The sequence below is a fragment of the Chiloscyllium plagiosum genome, unplaced genomic scaffold, assembly GCF_037043375.1.
Source record: "Chiloscyllium plagiosum isolate Xiang-an unplaced genomic scaffold, Cpla_swu_hap1 HiC_scaffold_16, whole genome shotgun sequence".
NCBI lineage: Eukaryota > Metazoa > Chordata > Chondrichthyes > Orectolobiformes > Hemiscylliidae > Chiloscyllium > Chiloscyllium plagiosum.
In genome coordinates this window covers 62922990-62946330 of record NW_028270154.1, presented here as the reverse complement: position 1 = coordinate 62946330, position 23341 = coordinate 62922990, and the positions used below count along the sequence as shown (strand labels likewise).

Below are 23341 nucleotides of genomic sequence, written 5' to 3'. Positions count from 1 at the left end.
CTGAATATGGGAGCTTGAGATATTTACCCAATGGGGTGGGAAAATCCTAGAAATTGATTATGTATCAGGATCTGGCATGATCCTGCTCTCCTCTGGCTTTTCCTAGGATGAGTCTGAATGCTTGAAGGGAATCTCCTTGGATTTGTCAGGTAAAAAAGTGGTTGAAATTGTTTAGCAGCCAATTATGGGGTTTGTTAACCCATAATCCTAGATTTCCAGGCCAGAAAACATGTTCCTCAACCTTAACAGATTTCCAGGGTCCTTAATGTGATTGTACATTAGGAAGAGCTTCTTCTGTGAAACTAACAAGTTGTGAAATTATACTGAAGAACTCCAGTCATGACCAGGTCAGTAGCTGCTGTTCAAAGCACATCCTGCCTAGCACTGTATTCACCTTCAGTTGCAATTCCCTTCTGCCAACCTTCAACATGGCATGGGAGCAGTTTATGCAATTCTAACTTTCATCTCTACACAGGCATATGAATATACATCATTAGCACTGCCAACAGCTGCAGCAGTCGCAGGAGCAACACCAATTTTTCTCTCTTGAGCAACACGTCCCTCCCTAGGGAAGATAGGATTAATACTGAAATGCAGTTGGAAGAAGATCTTAAACCAAAAACAGAGATCCCAGACAGGTTCAGCTCTCATACTCTAATGTCTTAGGAGACATTGCAGGTTGCTGCTCACATCTGGACACTCTTTGGCAGGACTGCGCTCCCAGTGGGAAAAGTGGTCATGAGTGGTCAAAGGTTGACGAGATTTTTTTCTGAACTTCCCCTATCCCCAATTCCGCCCTCATTGTCAAGTTTAAAATTAGTTAGGTTGTATATAACAGTCATTCTTGTCATAGCTACTTCAGACAGGTCACTAATTACATTGAAGAAACAGTGATTTGGATCATCGAAAGATGGCATTTCATTACAAAAATGATGTGTTCTAATGAAGACAATTCTTGGTATTGGGCTTTTCTTCCAAAGGCGCTTGCTGTAAAATGATTACCTTTTGGTATACATTAGCATTATTAGTTCTGTGGTTGAACAGTTGAGCTTGACTCTTCAATATTCTTTGGAAAAGTCCCATTCATGCAGTGGCATGATAAAGCAGAACAGTGCTTCTGTTTATGTGATTTTTTAAAACTCCACAGTTGGAACATGATTTCGAATATCAAAGAATTGAATGGGATGTTCAGCTGATCCATCCTGTGGCATATCGCATTAGAAGGTTGGTACAGATGAGTTTGTAGCATATCTGAAAGGGATTAATGTGAATTTTTTTTTCAAGTAGTTGTGGTAAATATGCATAATCACAAAATTTTACCAATGACTAAAGATTAGATTCCCTACTGTGTGGAAACAGGCCTTTTGGTCCAACAAGTCCACACCGACCCTCCGAAGAGTAACCCATCCAGACCCATTCCCCGACCCTATATTTACCCCTGACTAATGCATCTAACACTATGGGCAATCTGGCATGACCAATTCACCTGACCTGCACATCTTTGGATTCATGGGAGGAAACCCACGCAGACACAGGGAGAATATGCAAATGCCACGCAGACAGTCGCCCGAGGCAGGAATCAAACCGGGTCCCTGGTGCTGTGAGGCAGTAGTGCTAACCAATGAGCCACCGTGCCACCCTAAAATAAAATTATCACCTGCTTCCCAGGAACTGAATTTTTCTGATGTAAAGTTCTTGTCAAATGCTATTTTTATTAAAGATGTCTGCCTTTTCTTTTTACATTTTGCTATTTTAAAACTTGAACTTCAACCAGACCTACAGAGTAAAGAAACATATTTAAGTATATTTAACAAATTATTTTCCCCACATATGGAACAATTTACTATTTGAAAAACTTGTGATTTTTAATCTGCTAGATCTAATATCTTTCAGTAATTTCACGATATTTACCTACTGTTGTTTGTTCCTCTTATTTAAATAATTTACTTGTAAACTGTTGCAGGTTTTGTTTACCCATTTAACTGATTTTACTGTTCGTGGTTTTAAATTGTTTAATCACTTCAGTTATATTCAGCATGGAATCTTCTTAAACAAATCCTTTTTAATTACTGGATAATTATGTTTCATTGATAATAAAGCTTTATTTTTATGTGCTTTATTGTGTTTATGAAATTAAAGTTTTATCTTCTGATTTGCCATTTCTGAAATGTTCCTTAATTTCTGTTAAAGACTAAAGTTCCTAAATGCTTCAGAGTTATAGTTCTGTTTTGCCTTAAGTTGTTTTTGAACATTTGAAGATCCTTAAAAGGCTTTAAATTGAGGGATTACTCTAGTTTAACTTGTACAAGATGGAATAAGGCCTGTCTTTTCATAGCGTTTTCCCTTTTTTTCTTATTTTCATGCCCTCGTTAACACTGTGTGGTGGATTCATGCCTTCTCTGCTGCTTTTCTGAGGATTATGCTGTTTACACTGAAAAAGATGGCATCACGCTGACCTCGTGTGATGTAGCAATAATTTCAGTTGAACAACAAAAATGATTTTTGCTTCTCAGAATTTTTTGTTTTCATAAACTCTTCAAGCTTTCAATTTTTACCATGCATATTAATTGATTTATATTACTCTTTCCCCAATTTACTAATTCATGACCATTTTTAGCAGCTTTTCCTGATTTTTTTCAAAACCAGTTGTTACAATGCTCCTTTATTTCGATATCTCTTTAAGCATTGTTAAGCTTCTAGCCTAGAATTTTCCTTTTAAATATAGACTTTTTCACTTTTCCACTAAAGGACAGAACTGAAATCAAGAATCAGTCAGATTTTACCCCCAATGAGGTTCTGCTTGGCCTTCCCCAGAGTTTTCACTCTTGCTAGTTGGTTTAAGTTTTTACAAACATGTTTACAGCTGTTATGACTCCAGCAGCATTTTTCACAGAATCTTAGGTATGCATTCACACTGCTGAATATTTAGATACACTCAATTTTCTGATAGAATGTTTTCCTTGTTGCTTCTCCTCAAATAGTTGTGTGTGTTGTAGAATACTTCTTCTTGCCAGCATTGTCTGGTTGAACTTTGCACCACTCCTTCAAATTACAGTGGGACACAGCGGTGTTCACCACTGTCAGCAATCTTGTATTTGACAAAGTTCTCATTGCTGTTGCTTTATCATGTTTGATATGATCTAGGATATCTTGGGTCAATTTGCTGTTATCAATCCTTCTTTCTGATATTGGTCTGTGTGTGAAGAATGCCCAGATAATATTCTAAGCAGAATTGTAGCCCAAACTTGAACAATTAATAGGTTTATTCTATAATACTTAACAAGCTACTTACTTTGCATCTGAGATGCATAATTGTCTCTTGTGAGATATCAGGCTCTACTTAAGAGTAACTTCACATTACACCAATTAAAACATTTTCACACACTACCCTAACAACTCTAGAAACTCTGGTTATCCCCTCCCAGGAACAATATTTTTGTTTGCTGATGTTTGTTAGCCATTTCAGATAACAGTTGTCAACACATCGCTGGAGAACACCCCTAATGCCATCTCTGCCCACTAAAATCTCTCCCGCTTGCCAAATTGTGAACTCTCTCTCTGACAAAAAAGAAAACAGAGAGGTGCGAATGCTTGGAAAGATTTGTCAAGAGAAGGGATAAGGATGCCACTTATGATTAGTGACTGAGACATGGGTGCAAGTGGGCAATAGGCTCAGGTGGAGTGTGAATTTTGTCTGCATTGAGGATGAGAAGCTCTTGTATGGAAAGAAGAGCTTAAAGCTGTGCTGACTTGAGACATGCTGAGCAGGAGAGTGATAGGCAAGACCGCTTATGGGACTTGTCATCCGCAAGTGTCATGTCACTCATGTTTCCTGTCCTCCCAAAGTCCTAAGTCCACTTTGTGCATTGTTTCCAGGTAGGAAAAAGCACCGTCCTCTTGTAAACTCCATTCAAACCTCCATGGTTGGAAGGTTGTCAACTTTATCCTAACCTTGGGAGAACGCTTCAAATTCTCTGATTTCATAGCAGGATCTTCAGGTCTGAGGAAGCGATCTGGGGGAAAGCTTTACCAGGTTGCTTCTCTGTTTTTATGGTGGCTGCAACCTCTTTTTTCAAGAAAGATTGCCAGTCAGTGTTTCTTTGATCCCTTTCATTAGCCTTATTTTGACAGAATGAACATGTTGTCATGCGTATCCTCCTGAGAGATAGAATAATAATTGGTTAAGGAAATAGGAACATTTGGACCCTTTGGTTTGCTTCAACATTCAACTAAATCATGGCTAACCTTCTGCCTCCAGTGCTATTTTCCCATACAATTGCAATATCTCTTTATCTTTAATATATGGAAATCTATTGATATTGCTTTTTTCCTGAAATTCATGCTTACTGTTGTAGAATGCCCTACCTATCTGAAATTTAGTAATAGTGAGAAAAATTGAAATGTGGTCCTTCATATGAAATGGTTGTACAGTTCTCACCTAAACAATCACACGGAACAATCCTGAAGAGCATCTGCAACTTATCCATAATGTCCTGATAAATACTTATTCCTCACAATATTCCAAAAAATTATATCATCATTATATTATTAATGTTTGTTGGAGTTTGTGATTGGTGCTTTGTAAAAATGATTATACTTCTTCAAAGTACTTGATTAGCCTTAAAGTGCTCTGGCACGTCTGGTAGACATGAAATATTCTACACACATTTGAGCAGCGTTCTTACAGAATGTTGTCTCTTTTATATGTAGCTCTATTAATAAACAATTTGTCTGTCTATCTCCCATTAAAGTCAAACTAGTGTCAGGTAACAGAATACTCTTGCTTTTTCTATTTCCAACACATATATGCAATTTGTGGAAAATTAATTTTGTTTCCATTGTTTTTGAGAAGGGGAAGATATGAACAAATGCGTAGCACTTGGTGCTAGTGAGGCGAAAGTGAGGACTACAGATGCTGCAGATTAGAGTCGAGAGTGTGGTGATGGACAAGCTCAGCAGGTCAGACAGCATCCGAGGAGCAGGAAAATTGATGTTTTGGGCAAAAGCCCTTCATCAGGAACGACTCTCATTCCTGATGAAGGGCTTTTGTCTGAAACATCGATTTTCCTGCTCTTGGGATGCTGCCTGACCTGTTGTGCATTTCCAGCACCACACTCTCAAGCTTAGTGCTAGTCCTCCCAATTTCTTTAAGATCCTTAGATTTTTAAGTAATTATTTAGTTTGAATTATGATGGTGAGCTTGGGTTGGGAGGGAAGGTGAAAGGCTGGGCAGCAGACCTATTTCATATGACCTCTTCAGAAAACACTCCTCATAGGAACACAAAATATCCAAGCCTATATGTAGGAATAGTCTAGTCCACAGGAGGGTAAAACTGTGGGCTGTTCCATGTGATTTTTCTGAAATGTATGCAAAATTAATTGTAATTTAATTAGCTTTATGTATCATATTGATAATGTGACAGGAACTTACTTAAGTATTATAAAGAGCTTATTTGTCAACGTCTATTCATGCTATAGACCTGCACAGCTAGTGTCTTTACGTGTTCATGGATCAGAGATTGTCAGATGTAGCACTCTTATGATCTAATCTAAAGACACCAATCATTTGGTGTGTGAATTAAACAAGTATGGTATTAATGCAGCTAAAGTTACACAGCTTATTTTGCATGATCATGCAGAGTTGTTAACTATAGTCTTCTCGCAAGGAGATATTCAGAATATATTTCCATTTCATATCAATATGCTCTTTAGCAAAAACATTTTTGTGCACCTTCTTTCTGATTAGTTCTTTCATTTTCTGAATCTCCATTTTGACAATATAATAGTGTTGAGGTCTTTTGGGAAATGTATTTTCTTTGATGATAAATTTGGATAAGCAAGAGTGAGTGAACCATTCTAATTTGAGTAAAGTTGGTAACATTACAACAACTGACATATTATTTTACAAAAATGAATGTTTGGTAATATTATTCACACATCTATTAACTATTCTTGTAAAATCTATATATGAAATTGATATCTTAGCTTCTTTATGATGTATTTGTAATAGCTACAGGTTGGAGATGAATTCCTAATGCATAAAAATACCTGCAATAACAGTTAATGTGGCATTTCACAGAGTGTACTTGTATTCCAAGAGCTTTAGAAATTGAGGAGGATTATCAGGAATTCAGTAACTCCCACCACTAATTTTTCTTCATGAATGGGCAGAAAATGTTGGGGGTTATGTACCTGAATTAGTAACATGCTTCAGCTATGTAGAACGTTTGCTAGGATTGCAGCTGCTGAAAATGCACCCCAACATTTCATTCTTTTTAAACAGTGTTATCAAACATCTCTTTATTTTACTACAACTGTACAGAAAATTCAAAGAAGAATATTTTAAAACATTATAAAGCTAACTGAATGGCCCTACAAGGATTTGGATCAATCTAGCTTGAGATTTCACTAGAATTTTTATTTGTTGATAATAAAGCCTCCTATGGTATTGCTGAATCAGATTTAACTCCATTTCAATTACTTGTTCCACTCAAGTCAATTACTTTGTTTGGTCTCCTGCACAGCATTGTGACTTCTGATTAATCCACAATGATTACCTCAACACCAGTATTTAACAAATGGAGATTTTTGATAGCTATTCATATCTTTTAAAACTTACTTGATTATTCTTTATTAATTTTGAATTCTGCAATGGTGTTTGAGAAACTGGATAAACCCCCAAGTCTGTAGCACCTGGTTTCCCATCTCATATTACAGGGAATTTACAAAATAGCATGTCATTTTAAATTTTGCTGGCATTGTGTAGAACGTTTTAAAACTTCCTTGCTAATTTATGATATTGATTTAACAGCATTAAATTTCAACTCAACATGACTTTATCATCTAACTCACTTAATTATAAGAACACCAATGGAAACATTTAATGCAATATTGTCATTGGAATGCATTGATTGACAGCAGAACATTGGAAATGAGCTGCCTAAGACCATAGACACAGGAGCAGAAATAGGCCATTTGGCCCATCACATCTGCTCCACCATTTAATCATGGCTTTCTCAAACCTATTTTCCCTGTAACCCTTGATCCCCTTGACAATCAAGAACCTATCTATCTTTGTCTTAAATATACTCAAGTGAACAGGCCTCGGTGCTCTGTAGCAATTAATTCTATATATTCACCACTCTCTGGCTGAAGAAGTTTCTCCTTATTTTTGTTCTAAAGGGCCTTCCCTTTACTCTAAGGATATATCCTTGGATCCTTGACTCTCTTACCAATGGAAACATCTTCCCAATGTCCACTCTGATCAGGCTGTTCAGTATTCTGTAAGTTTCAGTTCGATCCCCCATTAATCTTCTAAACTCCATCGAATGAAAGTCCTCAAATGATCTCATATGTAAAGCCTTTCATTCTGGGACTATCCTCATGAACCTCCTCTGGACCTGCTCTAGACCAGTACATCCTTCCTGAGGTATGGGGCCTAAGATTGCTCAATGTAGTCTGACCAGAGTCTTATAAAGCCTCAGAAATACATCCCTGCTTTTATATTCTAGTCCTCTCGAAGTGAAAGACAACATTGTATTTGCGTTCTAAGTACCGTATCAACCTACAAGTTTACCTTGAGAGAATCTTGGACTAGAACTCCCAAGTCCCTTTGTGCTTCAGATTTCTGAATATTCTCCCCATTTAGAAAACAGTCCATGTCTCTATTCTTCCTGCCAAAGTGCATGACCTCACACTTTCCCATGTTGTATTCCATCTGCCACTTCTTTGCCCACTCTCCTAACTTTTCTAAATCCTTCTGCAGTCTCCCAGTCTCCTCAACACTACCTGTCCCTGTACCTATCTTTATATTATCTGCAAACACAGCTAGAATGCTCTCAGTTCCTTCATCTAGATATTTAATCTATAAAGTGAAAAGTTGTGGTCCCAACACTGAACCTTGTGGAACACCACTTGTCACTGATTGATTGACATCCTGAGATAGACCCTTTTATCCCCACTCTTTGCTTTCTGCCAGATAGCCAATCTTCTATCCATGCTAGTACCTCTAATGCCATGATCCCTTATCTTACATAGCAGCCTCCTGTGTGGCACCTTGTCAAAGGCCTTCTGCAAGTACAGCTAGGTAACATCCATTGGTCTAACCTGCTTGTTACCTCCTCAAAGACTTCTTACAGATTTGTCAGGCATGACCTCCCCTGATGAAACTATACTGACTTTGCCCTATTTTACCATGCACTTCCAAGTATTCAGAAATCTCATCCTTCAGAATGGACTCCAAATGCTTAACAATGACCCAGATCAGACTAATTTCCAGTCTTTTGCCTTACTCTCTTATGAAACAGGGGCATTACAATAGTGATTTCCCAGTCTTCTGGGACCCTTCCTGACTCCAGTGATACTTGAAAGATCACCACTAACGCCTCCACTATCTCTTCAGCGATCTCCTTCACAACTCTGGGTGTAGTCCATCTGGTTCAGGTGATTTATCCACTTTCACACCTTTCAGTTTCTCTAGCATTTTCACCTTGATGATGGTCACCCCCACTCTCCCCTTCCCCCCAACTCTTTTGAATTTTTGGGATATTCCTCATGTCTTCCACCGTGAAGACTGACACAAAGTACTTATTCAGTTCCTCTGCATTTCTTTGTTCCCCGCTATTACTTCTCCAGCATCATTTTCCAGTGGTCCAATGTCCACTTTTGCCTCTCTTTTGCCCTTTATACATATATAAAGGAACTCTTGCAATCTTCTTTTCTATTACTGGCCAGCTTAACCTAATTTTTAATCTTCTCTCTCCTTACTTTTTCCGTTGTCCTCTGTTGGTCTTTGTAGGCATCCCAATCCTCTGGCTTCCCACTATCCTTCGCCACATTATATGCTTTCTCTTCTGCTTTTATGCTGTCCTTGACTTTCCTTGTCAGCCATGGTTGCCTCATCCTCCCTTTAGTATGTTGCTTTTTCTTCGGGATGAATTTTTGCTGTGTCTCTTGAATTACTTACAGAAATCCCTGCCATTGCTGTTCCACTGTTTTTCCTGGTAGGAGCCCTCTCCCAGTCAATTCTGGTCAGCTCCTCCCTCATGCTCCTGTAATCGGCTTTATTCAACTGTAAAACTATTACATCTGATTCCAGCTTCTTCTCCTCAAATTACAGAGTATTTAATACTAATGCTCACTGCCTCCGAAAGTACCTTTATCTTAAGCTCCCTTACAAGTCTGCCTCATTGCACAACCCTAAATGCAGAATTGCCTATTTCCTTGCGAGCTCCACTACAAGCTACTCCAAAAATCTTGTCTCATAGACATTTCACAAATTCTTTCTCTTGTGATCCACTACCAACCTGATTTTCCCAGTCCACCTACATATTGAAATACCCCATGATCACTGTAACCTTGCCTTTCTTAAACACCTTTTTTATCTCCTGATGTATGCTGTGCTTAACTCTTAACTACTATTTGGAGGCCTGTGCATAACTCCCACTATGTTTTGTTTTACTTTTGTGGTTTCTCAATTCTACCCACACAGATTCTACACCATCCAAACCTACTTCATTTCTTACTATTGATTTAATTTCATTTCTTACTACTTAGGCAACTCCACCCCCTCTGCCCACCTGTCTTTTTGTTAGGATGTATATCCTTGGATATTTCAATTTCAGTCCTGATCCCCTTGCAGCTACATTACCTTGGTGTCCACCACGTCATACCTGCCAATTTCGATCTGCGCCACAAGCTCACTTACCTTATTTCTTATACTGCATGCATTTAGATACAATACCTTCAGGCTTATATTAACTGTCCCTCTTCTCATTGTCATTCATTTATCCAGTGTGCTTGAAGTTTAATTTCTAACTCTTTCCAAACACTCTGTACTATTTGATGTTCTGGCAACTTTAATAATCTCTCCTGAGTTCTTCTTTCCTTTCTTTTTTAAAATATTTTTCCATGCAGTTGAATCCACCCCCACTGATGTTAACCTCTTGCTTTGTTTTCCATTGACCATTATACTACTTGGAGTTTTACCCATCCCTTCCCTGCACATGCTAGTTTAAAGTCCTGTTGACCACCCTATTTACCCTTTTCGCTCCAACATTGGTCCCAGCTCAGTTCAGGTGAAGACTGTACCAATGCTACAGGTCCCCCTGTTTTAATACTGACATCAGTGCTCCCTGAAAAGGAACCCCTCTTTCCCGCACCACTCTTGAAGCCATGTGTTTACTTCCCTTATTCTCGTGTCCCTATGCTAATTTGCATGTGGCTCGGGCAATAATCCAAAGATTATAACCCTTTAGTTCCTGATAATCCCTAAATAAATCCTCTTTTCTAGTCTTGCCTATGTTGTTTGTCCTGATGTGGACCACAACAACAGGATCCTTCATGATCTATAAGGGTGGCACAGTGGCTCAGTTGGAAGCACTGCTGCCTCACAGCGCCAGGGATCCGGGTTCAATCCCAGCCTTTGGTGACTGTCTGTGTAGAGTTTACACATTCTCCCTGTGGGTGTCCTCCAGGTGCTCTGGTTTCTTCTCACAATCCAAAGATGTGCAGGTTAGGTGAATTGACCATGTTAATTGCCCATAGTGTTCAGGAATGTATAGGTTAGGTGCATTAGTTAGGGATAAATGTAGAGTAATAGGGAAGGGGAATGGGTCTGGGTGGGTTACACTTCGGAGGGTTGGTGTGAACATGTTGGGCTGAATGGCCTGATTCCACATCGTAGGGATTCGATGAAAATAAGTGATAATGTTACACATTGTGCTGTGAGTGTCATAGCTTGTTTTCTGTTACCTTCTGTTTAATTTTCTTCTTTCCCCATCATAAAGATGACTCTTTCCTCTGAATTCAGAACATGTTCTCCTATCCTTACCATTAAGCTAATTGCCAAGTCCCCTGATTCAAGATGAGTCAAAGGCAAGCAAGACAAGAGCAACACTAGGCATGCATGCCAAACAAGGCTAGCAACATGTGATTAAAGCAACCAACTGATAAGACGACATAGCTTTGATCTTATCATATCCAGTTGTAAATAGCGGCTGCCAATTAAACAATTAACTGAAGGAGGAGGATTTATAAACATTCCCATTGTCGATGATTGAGGATTTCACACATCAGTGCAAAAAACCAGGCCTAAGTATTTCCATCCACCTTCAATCTGAAGTGGTGAGTAAATGATCTATATCGGCTTCCTGCTGAGGTCCCTAGCATCACAGATGCTGGTCTACGTGATGTCAGGAACAGCTCAAGGTACCGGATACTGCAAAGACTATGGGCTCTGATAACATCTTGGCAAAGCACTGGAAACTTGTGCTCCAGATCTCCGCACCACCCCACGCCTCTCTGTCTTCCTTGAAGACCATTTTCTTCATCAATCTTTGGTTCACACTACTGTCCCTTCCAAATCCCCACCCCACCCGTACCTTCTGCTGCAACCGTAAAAATTGCAAAACCTACCAATACACCATCTCCCTCATCTACATCCAGGGCCCAAACAGTCCTTCCAGGTGAAACAGAGGTTCACCTGTTTCTCCTCCAACCTAATTTACTGCATCCGCCTCTCCTGATGTGGTCTTCTCTACATCGGTGAGACGAAACGTAAACTTAAGGAACGTTTCGCTGAGCTTCTCAGCCATAAGGGCCAGCCTGACCTCCCGGTGACTGCCCAGCTCAAATTTCCTTCCTACTCCCACTCCGAAATGTCTATATCAGCCTCCTCCATCACCATGGTGAATCAGACTGGATTTTGGAGGAATAGCACCTTATCGTTGCCTGGGGAGCCTACAGTCTGGAGGACTCAACATTAAGTTCTCCAATTTCAAATAATCTTCCCACCCATTCCCCAACTCCCTTTTCAGACCCGCCTCCTTCCTTCCAGCTACCAACCTGATTCATCCCTCCCATCGACCAACTAGGTTGTATGCACCACCTGTGTTCACCTATCACTACCTCATCATTCCGCCCCTCTACCTGCTAAAAATCTTCTTCCCAACCCCTACCTCCTTTATCTGCAGTTCCCCATACCCCTACATCCAGTCTTGTAGAAGGGTTGACTTCTCACCTCCTGGCTTGCTGTGCTCTTTCAGTCTCCTGCTTGTCTACACCACACCTAGTTATGGCATTGAGCTGTTTGATTAACTGGTGGAATCTGCTCAAGTATTGATGTCAACTTTATTCTTACATTAAATTCTAAAATTAGATGATACTTTGTGACTAAACATAAACAAAATTTCTTAAGCTAAACAATAAAACAGATAACATTTAGGGGAGGCAATGGTGTAGGGCAATATCACAAGACAATTAATCCAGAGACCCAGGTTCTGGGAACCTGAGTTTGAATCCCACCATGGTATATGGTGGAATTTGAATTCAATCAAAATCTAGAATTAAGAGTCTAATGATAACCATGCAGCCATTATCACATAGGAGAAAGTGAAGACCGCAGATCCTGGAGGTCTGAGTCAAGAGAGCCATTATCACTTGTCAGGAAAAAGCCACTTGGTTCACTACTGTCCTTTAGGGAAGGAAACTGCCACCTGTGGTTGACTCTCAACTGCCCTCTGGGCAATTAGGGATCGGCACTAAATGAAGGTGTAGATGGTGATGTCCACATCGAGTGAATGAATTAAAAAAAGAAAAGACAGCTGTTGACTTGTTAACACTTACGTAATATTTTTAAACACACAAATCTTTTACATACCCTACAGCAAAAATTATTTTCTAGAAAAAATCATTCTATAAAAAGTTGTTCCACAGCATAATGCTGCTTACTGATATAGATAGGAGTAAACCGAGTCTGGTTTGCCAGTTAAAATCTCAAATATTGTAAAATATGAAAAGGCAGTCTGTTATTGGATATGTTTGAATTGTGGTGATAAATGTTAGTAATTACTGTTGAATGGTTATTTGGCGCTTGGGAGATCTTTGCATTGGACAATTTACAAAATGGATGTATATGCGTCAGAAAAACTGTTAAAACATTGAACAAAATTATTTGATATTTATGAACATAGCATACATAAGAAGAAACTCAAAATTGATCTTTTGGGTTTTATATTTTGTGTTACAGGTCACTATTCTCATTTTTCTTGCACTTGCATTTCTTGCTTGTATTGTGTTCCTTGTGGTATACAAAGCCTTCACCTATGATCACAGTTGCCCAGATGGATTTGTGTATAAGGTAAGGAATGAGGAAAAAAAATACATCTTCTATGAATGTACTGAATTTGTGTAATACCTAACTAGTCTAATTTTGATCTAATAACTGCTTTGCTAATAACAATAAATTCAATAGCTAGTCATTTGTCATAATTGTGATTACATTATTTACTGACTCAAATGTGACATTACATAGGCATATTAATGTGAATTTTATTAGAGCAGCTTGTATCATTAGGTTTTGCCCACCAGTGAAAATTAGAAAGGAAATATAGAGTGAGATTCCATATATGAGTGTTAATTTCATTTGTATATTTTTCTTGACAAAATGCATTTTCAGTGAAGTAAATGCAATCATAGACAAATTTGACTTTGTTTATAAAGAGGTTTTAATGTCTTGAAAATAGCATAATGGCAATCAGATATGTCCACAGTGAATATTATATAGCTCATTTAACCTATTTTAGTTTTCGAATGTTGCAATTTTTAAAAAGAATCAGCAGCAAAGCTTTAGTTTGAAACAAGATCAAAGTTTTGTTTATTTTACAACTGTTGTTGGTAGTAAGTAAAAAAACTTGTACAGTTATTAGTTATCACACAGATGTAAAGATTAGAATAGATACGAGTAAAGGACACTTATAAAATTGAAAGTTAGTTCAGTCCATTATCATCGTGGCCTGTTACTGGTGAGTAGATTCTCTTCCTGAGGAGCGAGTTAAAAATTTGAAGACAGAATTCAATAGACGTAATGGCTTCTGTAGTTGCATAGAACAGATGGACTCAGTAGTAGAGCAGACTTTGAGAGGGAGGAATAGAGAAGATTTCTTATTGCTGATTAGTTCTGTGACTATGGTACTTTCAGAATGCCTGGACTATTTCAACAAAGCTATATTGACTTTTGATGGCCTTTCTCCTTAAGATGAGCATTCTTTTCACTGGAGATGTTGTCTATCAGACCTTCCTGCAGAATGATGTATCTCCGTGTAATACTGATGAAATGCAGTTTGGCTACTTGGTTAAATTTTGATAGATCATTGTCTTACCAAGCAATGCCAAATTTGCTAGAATTCTGTGTCTGGGTTCTTTCAGTCTTCTACTATGTCAGAAGTTTTTGAATTAAGAACTCATTGTGTTGTCCAAAAGGTACTCAAATTCTAAACATTTTGCTTTGTGATTGCTGTTGAGGTAACACCTCTGCTGCTCTGTCTTTCTGAATGAAATTAATCAGAAATACCTCACGTGACTCTTGGGAGCCAGCTTTTTGAGTCCACAAGCATGCCTTTACATAATCTGAAAATATACAGTATCTCCACCAAAGGTTCCCAGGATCAGATCCAAAAGGGCATCTTACCTCTCCAAAAAAAAACAAAACATTCCTCCAGCCGTCATCCCTTACACCCCTCAACCTCAACACACTTCATCCCAAATACATGCCAACCTCTGCCTATCCCCACATCCTCTGTCCATCCACTGACTTTCTCAAACCCCTATGCCAACATAGTACCTTTATTTCCCTTTACACCGACCATACCAATGCATTGAGTGTCCTGGACTAGTGCAGCTAAATATTCTATATTTTTGACATCAGGAAACAGTACTCACTTGATTGGCACCCCGTGCATTCACTCTCTCCAGCATTGATGTGCAAGCAACAGTGTATCCTATCTACCAGATACAATACATCAAATCACCAAGGCTTAGACAGCACCTTCCAAACCCACAACCTTTACCACCTAGAAAGGGAATTACAGCAGGTACATAGGAACAAGATCTTCTGCAAGATCCCCTCCAAATCATGGTGACTTGGAATTATATCGCCTTTCATTCATTATTGTTGTCTCAAATTCCTGCAACTTCGTCCCTAATACCATATGCGTCCCTGCACCCTCATGAAAGGAGTACCAGGATTTTGTCCTCGTGAGATGAAAGAACGTCATTATATCGCTCCAGCTGAGAATGGAATGGAGCTTAGAGGGGAACTTCCAGGTGATTTTCTTGGTGGTAGAGATTGTAGATTTAGAAGGTCCTGCTGAAGGAGGCTTTATTAGGCTATGCGCTACAATGCATCTTGTGTATGTTACACACACTGCTGCAATTGTACACTGGGCTGCTTATGTGGGCTGCTTAGCTTTGGATTGTCTTACCCTTCTTGAGTATGTGGCACACATAATACTCCCCACTTAACGCAAGCCTAAATATTGTCCATGTCTTGCTGCATAGGAAAACAGACTGCTTGAATATTTAAAGTAATATCATGCCCATTTTCCTATGAGGTTCCTCTGAGGAATGGTAGTCCTACATAGAGACATCTGAAATCAAGGGATCCAATTGTATTTCTTGCCATCCAGCAGTCACTTTCACTCTTGCTTGTGCTGTTGAAATAAAACTTGGAGACTGAGCTGGCAGAACATAACCTACACTGGCTCCCTGTAAAGCATTGCTCCAATTTTAAAATTCTCATCCTTGCTTTCAGGTCCCTCCTTGGCCAGGCCCTTCCCTATCTCGAATCTTCTCCAGCCCTAGAATCCTCCGAGATATGTGCGTTCCTCTATTTTTGGCTTCTTGAATATCCATAATTTAAATTACATCATCATTGGTCCCTGCAACTTTTAAGCTGCCTTGACCCCCGAAGTCTAGAATTCCAACTGTAAACCATCCCATCGATCTACCTAGTTTTTCCAATTTAAAAAGCTCCTTAATATGTACTGTTAAGAGGACTAAACCAACGAGGCTATGGAGTGACTTGAAATCAAAGATGAGAATTTAAAACAAAGTTAATTCTTACTGGAAGCCAGCATAGGTGAAGGGACTTCTATTCAGTAAGTTCAGGGGCAGTAGAATTTTGGATTACCTCAAATTTATGAATGTGGGAGACTGTCCAGGAGTGCATTTGAATAGTCAAGTCTAAGAGGTAGCAATGAAAAATATATTGACTCCATGTAGGTTGAATGATTAAGTTTTTGTGTAATGTGCTGGGTTAATTTTTTCTTTCTCTTCCTGTTTTTTTAATAGTATTTCATGTGCACACATATTTGACTAGTTACTTTAGATTTTGTGTATTAGTTTGCCAATATGCTCTTTCCAAATTTTGAAGATCATAGGATCATATGACCACTATGATGGTCATAACTCACCTTTGCCAGTTAGTCATTCACCATAACCAGAGTCAAGTGTGAAACTGGGCTATTGTATCCCATACAAAACTAGAGTCACAGAAATATACAACATGGAAACAGACCTTTTTGGTCCGACTCATCTATGCTGACCAGACATCCTAAATAAATGTAGTCCCATTTGCCAGCATTAAACCCTTACCCCTCTAAACCCTTCCTAATCATATAGCCTTCCAGATGCCATTTAATTGCTGTAATTGTTACCAGCCTCCACCACTTCCACTGGCAATTAATTCTATCATATACACACCACCCTCTGCGTGCAACATTTGCCCGTAAGTCCCTTTTTAAATCCTTCCCTTCTAGTTTTGGACTCCACCACCCTGGTCAAAAGACCTTGTCTATTTACCCTATCCATGCCCCTCATGATTTAATAAACCTCTATTAGGTTACCTTCACCCTCTGACTCTACAGGGAAAACACCTCAATCTATTCTGCCTCTCCCGATAGCTCAAATCCTCCAACCCTGGCAACATCCTTGTAAATCTTTTCTGAACCTTTTCAAGTTTTACAACATCCTTCCTAAAGTAGGGAGACCACAATTGCATACAGTATTCCAATAGTGGCCTAGCTGAAAATGTCTTGCTGGAAAAGCGCAGCAGGTCAGGCAGCATCCAAGGAACAGGAGTATCGATGTTTCGGGCATAAGCCCTTCTTCAGGAATGTCTTCTCCTGTTCCTTGGATGCTGCCTGACCTGCTGCGCATTTCCAGCAACACATTTTCAGCTCTGATCTCCAGCATCTGTAGTCCTCACTTTCTCCTCCAATAGTGGCCTAACCAATGTCCTGTACAGCTGCCACATGACCTCCCAACTCCTGTACTCAATGCACTGTCCAATAAAGGCAAGCATAACAAACATGATCTTCACTTTCCTATCCACCTGTGATTCCACTTTCAAGGAACTTTGAACCTGCACTCCAAGGTCTCTGTTCAGCAACACTCTCCAGGACCTTCCATTAAGTATAGAAGTCCTGCGCAAATTTGCATTTCCAAAATGCAGCACCTCACATTTATCTAAATTAAACTCCATCTGCCACTCCTCGACCCATTGACCCAACTGATCAAGATCCCGTTGTACTCTGAGGTAACCTTCTTTGTACCCAAATTGCAGGTGTAGTGGACTGCAATCTGCAAACTTACTAATCATACTTCCTATATTCACATCCAACTCATTTATATAAATGAGTTACAGCTTTTGCAGTGGACACAGCACCAATCCTTGTGGCACACCACTGGACACAGGCCTCCAACCTGAAGGGCAACCCTCCACCATGACCCTGTCTTTACCTTCGAGCCAGTTCTGTATCCAAATAACTAGTTCTCCCTCTATTTCATGTGATTTAACCTTGCTAACCAGTCTACCATGGGAAACCTTGTCAAACCGTACTGAAGTCCAAACAGATCACGTCCACTGCTCTGCCCTCAACTGTTTTTGTTACTTCTTCAAATAAACTCAATCAAGTTAGTGAGACACTATTTCCCACACACACAGCCATGTTGACTATCCTTAATCAGTCCTCACCTTTCCAAATACATGTAAATCCTATCCCTCAGGATTCCCTCCAACAACGTGCCCGCCACTGATGTCAGACTCACAGGCATATAGTTCCCTGGTGTTCGTTTACCACTTTTCTTAAATAGTGGCACCACATTAGCCAACCTCCAGCCTTCCGGCACCTCATCCATGGCTAGCAATGATACAAATATCTCAGCAACGGACCCAGAAATCTCTTCCCTAGCCTCTCAGAGTTCCAACATATACCTGATTAGATCCCAGGGATTTATCCACCATTATGCATTTAAAGATGTCTTCCCTAAGTGCAGCTGTGATGTTATCCCTAATCAAAAAATGCCAATACCCCCCCCCCCTCCCTTTCAATACTTCCTATAGCATCCAAACCCTGGAATCTTAATCTGCCAATCCTGCCCATCCATGAGTCATGTCTCTAATTGCTGTGCTATCCCAGTCCACAACCATGCCCTGAGTTCATCTGCTTTACCTGTTAAGCCTCTTACTTTGAAATAAATGCAGTTTAATTTATCAGTCCTACCTCATTCTCTGCTTTGTTCCTGCCTGCCCTGACTATTTGAATTTTTTTCCCCCAACTGTACTAGTCTCAGACTGATCTTTTTCCACACTATCTCCCTCAGTACCAGAAACCTGCCTGTCCGTGCTACATTCCCCTGAGAATCCATCACCCCCACATTTTTCAGAACAGCATACTTGTTTGAGAAAGGAATGGCCACAGGAGAGTCCTATACTACCTGCCTCCCTCCCCTACCTTTCCTAAAGGATACCTGACTACATCTCCAGTAAATCTCCCTCCCTGCAGCTACCATTGATCACACCCCCCACTCGTGTAAATTCCTCTTTACCTCTAACTGCTGCTCCAACTGAACCATGTGATCCGATAAGTGTGTTTCGCAATCAAACACACTTCCTGCAGACATAATCAGTATTATTGCAACTCTCCCTAATCTCCTACATCTGACAGGAAGAGTACATCACTCTACTAAAGGCCATCTTTACTCCTTAACAATCTACAGACCCAGAAAATAGCACATAGTCTTACTGCTCTAAAAATACTACTCCAGGCTAGCTTAGTACCTGTAGAAAGATCTCAATAAAAACATATTCAAAAAGAACTCTCTCTACTCACAATTGTAGATTTACAAAAACAAGTAAGATTACATTTTAAAACTAGCCACTTAAGTGCTCCCCTGTTGTGAGCTCTACCGCTGTGGTTTCTCCAAAGTCAGTGAGTTTTGCTGTTAGTTTATTTTTCTTAGAATGAACTCTGATGTCCAGAGACACTTGAAAATGGACAGCAATGTTAACAGCTGTGCAGGCTACTGCTGGGTCTGACGGCAGTGGAGGTTTCTTTCTCTATTTGAACCACTGACTATCTGGTCATTGCCCTTTGTCAGTCTTCCTCCTTTTTAAAATGCCATTGTTTTGATTCTTTTCCCCCCAAAGTTCCTAAACAATGCGATGCAACAGCTTATAAAATGGTAATTACTGCTCTTAGAATTGGAGGAAATCAGCTCCAACATTATAAGTAACTTAAGAAAAAGGAGCAGCTTTTACAGCCAGAATTTTATCGTGACCTCCATCTTGAATTACCCAGAATCCCTTCTTTGATGAATAAAGTGTGGTGTAATTGCTCAGCCAATAGCTGATAGTTACTTCCTTATCAGTAAAACTATAATTTTAAAATGTTTATATTTAAAAAAGATATAACTGAAACATTTTCCGTTTTTTTTTATTAATGTATACATTTAACATTCTATTCATAATTATATAATTGAATATAGAACACAGCTGCCTAACTGCCGGATCATCAGCTCAAACATTTTTTAATTCAGTAGTTTACCTCATGCTGATTCAAAGCAATTATATGCTACACTTCTCATATGCTTAATCACATTTAATTCTTGTTCATTTTACATCATTGAATTATGCCATTCTAGATTAAACTAGCCTGTAAATTCAGCAATGTTATTTAACTAAATGAAGCTATGCTGTCACACATAGTGGCCATGGGAATATATTAGAAAACAAAAATATGCAACACAGTTTTCCCAAGTGCGCACAGTTCCATTTTTGGACTGCAAAATGAGTAATAGAACAATTTGTGCAGAAATTTCAGGGTTTTTTTGACCATAATTAAGTGAATTTTCATATCTCTAGTCTTTCTTGCTCTGAATAGCATCAAAATGTAATAATTTGCCCATTAAATTACTAAAAATAAAACTGCATTATACCATATGTATGCAGAGTTTAGAGATGTAGTTGCTCAATTGTTGTGCTGTTGATGTCATAAGTTAAAATTTCATCATGTGTTGTGAATTTGGACTAAATAAATGCACTCATTTGAAGACTATAACTAGAGGAAACCTCCAACAAAGTTGTCAGATTATTATAAAATCCCTGGTGAGTCACTGTTATCCTTAAGTGAAGGAAACTTCCTCATACCCAACTCAGTAATCTCAATAGTACTCATTAAAAGAATCAGTGATTCACCACAAACTTTAAGGACAATTGGGATGTACGGTAAATGCTGTCTTACTAATCTTGTCCATCTCCCCAAAATGGTATGGAAAAAAAAGGACTGCTAACTAATATACAACTGCAATGACCCTTGCAACTGAGTTTGGATGAGATCAAATCTACTCAAATTCCTCTAAATAATAGAATGTTTGAGTACCAGTGTAATACCTAGTATAAACTCTACTAAATGAAGCCACTGTCACTTGTTATGGCCATTTCACTTGTGTGAAACCATGTAAATTTGACCAATAAAATGCTGCAAGGTTGTTTTAGGGATTACTCAACCATAAGAAAGGTCTCCATTTAGATTGGAACGTTGCAATTTGTTCTGTGTTCTTGCTGCCATCATTCACTCATATCATGCGGAAAATGCAGGATTGAGAATTCCCTGGTTTTTTCAGTACAGGAATCTTTCATAGCACCAATCTTCAGAGCCATCCAACTGTTTAGATGTTTCTTTGCCCATTCTTTCCTCACCAATGTTTTGTCCTGAAAATAGTGACCTCTTGTTGAACTATAGTTCCATTTGAATCAGACATCCTGGCCTCCTCCCACCCTATCTTCTACATATAAACCAACATTTTCCTAGCTACCATCAGTTCTGAGGAGGGATCCCGGACGTGAAACATTAACTCTGCTTTCTCTTCACAGATGCTGCCAGACCTGCTCAGCTTTCCCAGCAATTTCTGTGTTTATTTCTAATTTACAGCCTCTGCATTTCTTTTGCTTTTTATCCTAGCATATCTCACTGAATTGCTCCTTGTTCAGAATATTGACTGTGTGCATTATTGAGTAACTCATTTGTAGGAGTTATCACAATCAAGTTGGTTGCAATTTTCAAAGTGATGCTGATAAGTTGAAACTAATTTTTGACTCATTTCCCTTTCCCAAATCTAGGAGTACTGGAGCCAATTGCAGCATCCATACTTTTGTCCTAGGTGATGGGAGCTAGCTGATGGAGTGCATCTAGGGCTTGCCTGTTCTAGGTGGTTCATCAATTCACTAAATAAGCATCCTGAGCCAAAGGAGAAAGGGCGCTTTCTTATTATAGTTAGTGTTAAATATCATTTGCTATTTTAGAAACAGCTGTCCAAGGCAAATTTAAGTAAAATATTGAATTACATTTTGTGTAAAGCATTACATAATATGCAAATAGACAAGATGAGTACAAGCAAAGTTATAGAGATGAAAAAAGCAAAACATTGCACCAACAGTTGTCTATCAATAATACGAAATGGAAACTTTTGGACAATATATCATGTCCAAATTCTGAATCACCATTGTTTTTATTGTATAGATAGGGAAAAAGCATTCCGTTCAACCATATAGATTTATTTTATTTCCAGCCTAATTCGTTATCCCTTTTTATTTCCTGATAGCATAAACGCTGTATACCAGCATCTCTTGAAGCCTACTACTCAGCACAAGACTCTACTTCTCGAGGGCGATTCTACACAGTCATCAGTCATTACAGCCTGGCTAAACAAACTACTTCCCGGTCAGTTTCTCCATGGCTGCCTGCTGCATCAGCTGAGAAACCAGCAGAACATGATTCAAAATCCTCAAGCAGTGACAGTCACTGAACAACTTCTCTGGGTGTGACGTTTTTTTCAAAACATAAAACTAATTGAAAGGTGTTAAGGTTGCTAATAATGGACTGTTGTTTCAGTTCCAAAACAAAGCAGTATTTGGATTATATGATAGTTGTTTCTTTTGTCCCTTGTCCTTGTTGATTTGTAATTGATTCTGAAGTTTTTTTGTACAAAGGCATGTTTGGTGTTGCTGCACTTCACATTATAAACACATTTTTAAATAGGCTACATGTCTTTAATGACTTTGTTTAATTGAATTTCAAAAATAGCCTTCATGGTGTTCAGTGAGCTCTCTCCCGAAGACAAGTTGGTGCACATTTGTTCATTTTTTAAGTAGAGCATTTCCCGCATGAGCAGTTTATGTGCATGAAATTTTGCACGTTTGGCTGACGTGTACAGTTATAATCATATGATGTTGTCACCCTCAGTGGCTGCACTTTTTTAGAAATAAAACAGATAAGACAAGCTTATGTACTTTAGCCATTGGCTGAAGAGCAGTTGATAACCTATAGTTCTCCTACAACTGCAGATACTTGGGTGCTCTGTAGTTCCTGCATACTACAATAATGCTTATACTTGGAAAAGGATAGAGTGATTGACTGCTGTACATATGAATTCTTGATATTAAGGGATGCAGTATGGGGATTTGTACATTAGATTTCACATGAATTATCAGATTTGTAGCTGAAGCTTAGTAGAGAATTGTAATGATTAGTAATTAACACAAGTGCAGAGTCATCTTTTTCATGTTTTCATATGTATTATTACATTGTCAATTGTGTTGATTTTCAGCTAATGTAAAAAAAAAGGAATAATTTATAACTCCTTGTGGTGTATTTTTGTCACTATCTAGCAGAAACTAAAGTATTTTTGGTTGTGTTTCTTGGGATTTTTCCGATAAAGAAATAAAGCTAGATGTGTCTGACGTTTTCAATAGTTATTTTTCATTTTTGATGTCTTTCTGATTACAAAAAAAACAAAACAAGCAAACAACTTATTATCCATTTTCACCGGCTTTGATCTTAGCACCTTTTACAGTTCTCCCAAAGTATTATGGTATAGTCATAATATACATTTTGGCCACATCATTTATTATATATCTGCATGTAGCTATACTTGCAGCGAAGACTATATCATGTATTGATGGAAACAATGACTTTGAGGTACTGATGTTGGACTAGGGTGGCCAAAATTAAAAGTCACAACACCTGTTTATAGTCCAGCAAGTTTATTTGGAAGCACTAGTTCTCAGAGCGCCTCCTTCTTCAGATAGTCTTCAACCACCTGAAGGAGCAGTGCTCTAAAAGCTAGTGCTTCCAAATAAATCTTTTGGACTATAACCTAGTGTTGTGATTTTTAAACTTAAGAGACGTCCTTGGATAAAGAGACCAGAATGTAAAATGGTTTG

The 23341-nt window shown here is 38.8% G+C and overlaps 1 protein-coding gene across 2 annotated transcripts in view; it reads left to right on the top strand.

Moving 5' to 3' along the window:
• The window catches only part of nsg2 (neuronal vesicle trafficking associated 2), an 87170-nt gene extending 64312 nt beyond the window's left edge, over window positions 1–22858 (top strand). For both annotated transcript variants that reach the window (XM_043703839.2, XM_043703840.2), the window contains exons 4-5: window positions 13028–13138; window positions 21721–22858. In XM_043703839.2, the coding sequence (XP_043559774.1) occupies window positions 13028–13138; window positions 21721–21924 (315 nt within the window). In that variant the 3' untranslated portion in view covers window positions 21925–22858. The remainder of the gene's footprint in view (window positions 1–13027; window positions 13139–21720) is intronic.
• Window positions 22859–23341: the final 483 nt, after the last annotated feature.